At 40.6% G+C, this 6,000-nt stretch overlaps 1 protein-coding gene across 3 annotated transcripts in view; it reads left to right on the forward strand.

The window, feature by feature from the left end:
• Positions 1–4,764, forward strand: part of LOC139227776 (AT-rich interactive domain-containing protein 2-like) — a 277,411-nt gene extending 272,647 nt beyond the window's left edge. For all 3 annotated transcript variants that reach the window (XM_070858808.1, XM_070858807.1, XM_070858806.1), the window contains exons 20-21: positions 1,018–1,109; positions 1,514–4,764. In XM_070858808.1, coding sequence (XP_070714909.1) covers positions 1,018–1,109; positions 1,514–1,646 — 225 coding nt within the window. In that variant the 3' untranslated portion in view covers positions 1,647–4,764. The remainder of the gene's footprint in view (positions 1–1,017; positions 1,110–1,513) is intronic.
• The last annotated feature ends 1,236 nt before the right edge of the window (positions 4,765–6,000 follow it).

Here is a 6,000-nt window from a genome sequence, read left to right on the forward strand (position 1 = left end):
GTTTAGATACTCTATTGCAGATCAATTCTTCTAATGCCTAAACTCCCTCTCCACTCTGGAGTAAAGTTCAGACAAACACAAATGCCATTGCACAAAGTCAAACTGCTGCAGCGGATGCTGCTGATGACTTTGATGCAACTGCTAAGACGTACCACAAGGCATTGTCATCAGTCACAATGTATGATTTTGGGATCCCAGATTTTCAGTGAATAAGCTACTTGGCACAGCTTCATCGAGCAGCACCTTGGTTTCAGAGCTACCCAAGACCATGGTAAACGTGGCATAGGAAAACTGATATGCTTTTGAATCAAACAAGGTTTTGCCCATAGATCTAAATGACCCCAGGCAGGGTGGACACCAAAGACCCAGGAAGCAGAAGCCCAGAGCATTTGTGATGTTCAAGTAAGAAAATCCTCTTATTTTGAGTAATAAACACCGTTACTTCTTTAAGGGGCTGTGAAACCTACCCTATAATAAGCTATATCATAAGGTCTCGGGCTTGATCCTAGACCAGTGCTGAGTTAGCTAGGTAGCATTTGGGGTGCTTTAATTGTTGTCAGCAGTCCTGGGCTCAGAAGGGAGAAAATCAGTCATGGCACCTGCTTGTGATTTCTACCTAGTGACTTGTGCTGGAACGTGGATGTTGGTGAGGACAAGATTGAACTCGACTGTGCTGCACCCCACAGTCAACTAGCCTGACAGCATTCATACCCCAGTAAGGTATTAATACTTGAGAGAGGGAGAAAAAGACATGTAGGCGACTAGCCCGGGTCTCTTCTCATGTTGCTCAATCTTGTGTGGTAGAGCAGACCATTCAGTTACCCCTAATTTTCTTGCAGCTCTTTTATTGTCCCAGTGGTTCAGCTGAAATGAAACTATGGGCATGAGTCTGAAATCCTACGACTGTAAGGGAGAGATCTATTTCTTTCCTCTTTAAATTACCATTTTTATATATATATAATATACATATAGATGTATGGTTTCCATTATTTTAATTTATGTTCATTTCTTTGGCAGGATGAGAAGGAAGGGCCGATTGTGAAGCATATTCGTTTGACTTCTGCCTTAATCTTGAAGAATGTTGCTAGATACTCAGAGCTTGGGCGAATGTAAGTTCCATTTTGCCTCTATTAATAAAATATCAATTATTGTAAATATCTTCCTACACAGATAACCATCTTCACTTAGGGAAAATACTTCCGCGTTCAATCCCTTCCACAGCTGGCATTGAAACACGATCAAGAGCTCACTTGAGTATTAAAATGCATAACCCATTGATATGGCTTCCCACTGGGACTTCCTTTTATGTGTTTTTTTTTTAAAACACACTAGTTAAGTTTGTTTTTAGTCACGATCAGTCTCTCCTGATTTCAGAACAGCAATTCTACAACTTTGTTGTATCGTGCAGCATTGATGTAGGTCCAATAAAAATCCCATCAATATTTGGGATCCTGTGTGTTTTGTATTCTGCCAATGAATTATTGATCTGAAACTGTTTGCTTTCCCATCTCAGACTGCTGAAGCGGCACGAGAACCACCTATCTGTACTGGCCATCAGTGGTATGGAGGCTTCCACTGCACTTGCTAAATGCCTTTATGAACTCAACTCGCAAGAACAATCAGAGCCAACAGAAAGCAAACGCTGAGAAGAACTTGATACAATAAAAATCCAGCGACAGTAAACAAGGGTCAAAAGAAGTGTAATCATTGTGCAGATGAAGAACTGGAACCTTACTGTCTACATTTTGTAGCCGTTTACTATAACATAAAATTAAAAGGACTGATCTTTTTAAATTATTGGTTTTGCAGGAATGTCCCTGTTATTTCAGAGACCAGAACTTCCTGCATCACCTTACTCTCTCCTCTCACTCTAGACCTTTCCATCAGAGCAGAAGGTTTTGTGACGCCTGAAGATATGGTCAGTCTAAGATGAGAACATTAACCTGGTCACACATACTCACACTCGCACACACTCACTCACTCACTCACTCACTCACTCACTCACTCACTCACTCACTCACTCACTCACTCACTCACTCACTCACTCACTCACTCACTCACTCACTCACTCACTCATACACATACACACTCATAAACACACCACACGCAGCAAAGGAACGAACCTGAACAGAAAAACTGCTGGGTACTGTCTCCAGGCACCCATAAAACTCTGCAGTCAGTCTAGGTGCCTGCAGCCTGTCTCAGGGAGCCTACAACTCGAGTCACTATTCTTCCTATGAGAGAGATCTCTGTGATTTTAAAAAAATGCCCAAGGATATAGAATTTTCATCCATATATTTATTTAAAAAAAAATCTCATTTATATTTCATTTCCCTGTGCATTTTTTTCCAAAGTGTTTCAAATTTATTGCTCATGAGAACGTCAGTCTCCAGTGTTCCTGCTCATTGAGTAGGTCTCACTGTGCCCTGAAATCCTGCATGAGCCCAATTGGCTGCTGGTCAATGCTTGTGTCTAGAGCTTAGGGTCCATCAGCTTTCTGCCAGGGAAGAGTTTCCTGCATTCAGATGTCTGGATACAGTTTTGCAGTTAATATTTACAGTTTTAAAACCTGCAAACTGCACAACACTTGAAGTTTTCCCACTGTCCCCTGTTTGAAGTGGAGCATTTTCCATTTATTTATTATATGTAAACTACCACAGATTTGATGTCCCCTTTTCAGAGTCGTGTAAATATTTGTGAATATCGAAAATGCCTACATACCATTGCAGGAGAATGAAGGGAAGAGAGGTGCAGCATTGCAAGGAGTGAAATCTGGGTGAGCGCTAGGATAGAACCCAAATTAGTCGCAAGGCAGAAATGAGGGGTGTCTTTCCAGCCACGGTTGCAGACATCCACACCAAGGCAGCTTTGTACCAGTTTCAGTACCAACTTTGTGCCACTAGATGTTGCCAGCATGCTTTGAAAGTGCGACACCATAGAACATTAACAAAGCTTATCTGGTGGAGGTAAAATGAGATTGCAGCAATTTTGCCACTGCAGTCAACGCTGGTTAATTGGGACACCAGGGTGAAATTTAAATCTTCCTGATTATCAGAAATGTTTTGCTTTAATAGGGACAATCAGTACAGATCTAACTGCACGGAATCAATTGGTGCCTAAGAAAATGTTCCATATGAAAAAGTACTCCCATTAACCCTTGTCCCCATTAATGGCATGAACTTCATTTTGTCTTGGTGGCAACTTTTTATTTTTTTAGGTCGGCTTATATTCATTGCACCACTGGCTAACGTGAAGAGTAAGTGCCCACCTAGAATCAAAGGATCTAGTTTTTGTATGTTACCTGCCATATGTATGTAAAAGCATATACATAAAACACTGCATTGAGCAGCTTGGAACTGTGTACATAACTTCACAAAGGTACTGATGCTGTATAATAAGATTGGCACAGTTTTGTGCAGCTGTGGTTTTTGTATTATACACCATGTAAAGCTTTTGCTTGTTATGAAATAATATATCGCATCATTTTTCTATAAAAGGTAAAAATTCCAAGACAGAATTAAAAAAAAAAAATCTGTTACAGCATTTTTCCTGAGATTAAGGCCCATTTTAGAAAACCTTTAGTCGCAGCACAACCTTCAGAACTTGTATAGGAATTTTTTTTTAATTTGTAAATGTATTTAAATACATGACGTTTTATACAGCTTTATTTTCACCTGTGTTATATTTGTAATTCGTGTAGGTGTGATATTTCCCTTGTTATTCCTTTGTTCTGTTTTTCTACCCGTGACATATTAAAGTGTTTTTTAGTGTACAGTATAATGCCTCCGCTTTTGGTACAACGTGACTTTCCTGCCTATGGTTAGTTTGAGTTCCCTTGGTTTCTTTGTGTGCCTCGCCACTGATGATCCTGGTATGGTTGGCTAATGGGGAATATATCATAATTAAACGTAATGATTACTAACCATAGGATTTCACTATTCCCTCCTGATGGTTCAACAGATTAAAGCAGTGAGAAGCATACACGTACAGACCAGCAAGATCCCAGGTTTAATCACGTCTGTGCTGAGTTAGTTAATCTCTGCCCAGTCGGTAGGAGGGGTGCTGCAATTGGCCTCCGCACCCCTGAGTAAGAAAGAGGAAATTTAGTCAGGTTTCCCACTCTGATATCTAGTCAAAAACATCTGCTGGAAGTGCATGTGTGTGAAAGTCTGCTGAGGACAGGACCATGCTCAGCTGCCTCTCAAAGTCTCATAGTCTGCCAAAGCTCACTGGCCTGGCCTGCTTGAGAGAGGTACCCGAGGATGACTACCCATAGAAATAAACCCTAGCGATTACTCAATGCTATTAAGAGTGGTGGTGAGGGGGCAGAAGAAACTTGATAGAAAAGGGGAAGCATTTCTCTAATACAGGGCAATCGCACAATCATTAATCCTCCAGTATGAGCGTCACTGTGCAGAGCACACTGCAGAAACCAAAATATACTGAAGACTGATCAATCCATCTTTGTTTTAAAGCTTTGGAGTGATTGGAAGGCAGTTATCCAGTCTTGAGGTTTGGATGACTTTCACAAGCTGCTTGAGATTTGCTCTTACAGTTTATGAACACCATCTGAAGCCATTGATTAGATTGCCATGTTGTAATCAGTCCCAGATGTCCATTATTCTTTGTGTAATTGCAAGACGTATATAAAATAATTTAGTATCGCCTAGTACATTCACCAAACTGCAATGCAAAAAAAAGTTTTTTTTAAAAGAAGAATGTATTTTAAGATGTATGTGCAGTACTGTTTTTTGTGCACTGTATGACCCAAGTTCTGTTTTACAGTAAAATTACAAGTATAAAATATGGGACTATTCCAGTCTTTGTTCACAATTTAACTTACTGCCCAATATCTAGTTTCAAAGTCAAATGAAGGTGAGAAAATTCAAGTTGAATTTGTGGAAACTGTCTGATTCAAGGTCCTGATCACTTCCACTCTGAGGGAAAACTAAACCTGTTCATGGTCAGGCTGGCAGTGTACCACCCATCACAAATTATGTTGGGCAATAGATACTAGAAGTGGTGTCAGTTTGGCTTGACATCATTGAATCGTTGATCATAACTGTCTTTTGTTCTCATTTCCTTCCTTGTCGTTTGTACTGCAGAAATGACTCAAACTGAGCTATGAATCCGCATACACTTTACAGTACCCTCGCTACACCCCAGTGCCTACAATTCATATATGAGCTGAGATGGTGAATGGCGATAGGCTGTTTAATTGTTGGAGGAGGGTAGGAGTGAAAATGTCCATCGTGACGAAGCTGATCCTATCCTTGCTTAATGTGTACTTATGTCCATTCACCAATAGAAGTCAATGGATAACAACGGAGTGAGATGACCGGCTGAGCCCACTATGGCACCCCATTGATGTACAAACTATGGCAGTGAAAAAGTCCTTGTCCATTTAATATCATCCTCTCCCAGCTTGGAAATGTATTGGTTGGGAGACACGAATGAGAACCTTTCAGGGAAACAAAGTAAACCGTCCACTGAGCTTGAAACTATTACTATAATTTCAAATAGCCCTGATGAGGGGAATGCAATTTTTCCATTTTCCTCCTCAGATTTTTCCTCAATACTATAATTCAATTTAGATTGGATCTGACACATTTTAATGGTGCAATTAAGGTTGAGAACAAATTTGAACTTTTTCCCCCCAACAAAATGAAATCCGCTGGACTTAACATTTTTAATTTTATGTCTTCCCGGTTTTTTCCCTTTCCTTAAGGTGCTGACACTTGCTGGAGTACAATTCCACAGATACCAGCAGCCCTCTGATTCCTTACCCAAGTAACAGTTCTTCACATCTGATCCGACAGTGGATGTTGGCAGCCTAATTGGCAAGAGGGGTGGTCTTACATCCGATTCTGATGCAGTCCCTGTCAGACATACACATGAAGCTCCCAGCGGGGAGGTCACCGAATAGCAAATAGGAGCTGAAATGCTGGCTAATTTTTCACTTCCTTAGTTTGTAAACTGAGGCTAATTGTAGCATTCCCT

The sequence above is a fragment of the Pristiophorus japonicus genome, chromosome 17 (assembly GCF_044704955.1).
Source record: "Pristiophorus japonicus isolate sPriJap1 chromosome 17, sPriJap1.hap1, whole genome shotgun sequence".
NCBI classification, from domain to species: Eukaryota; Metazoa; Chordata; class Chondrichthyes; family Pristiophoridae; genus Pristiophorus; species Pristiophorus japonicus.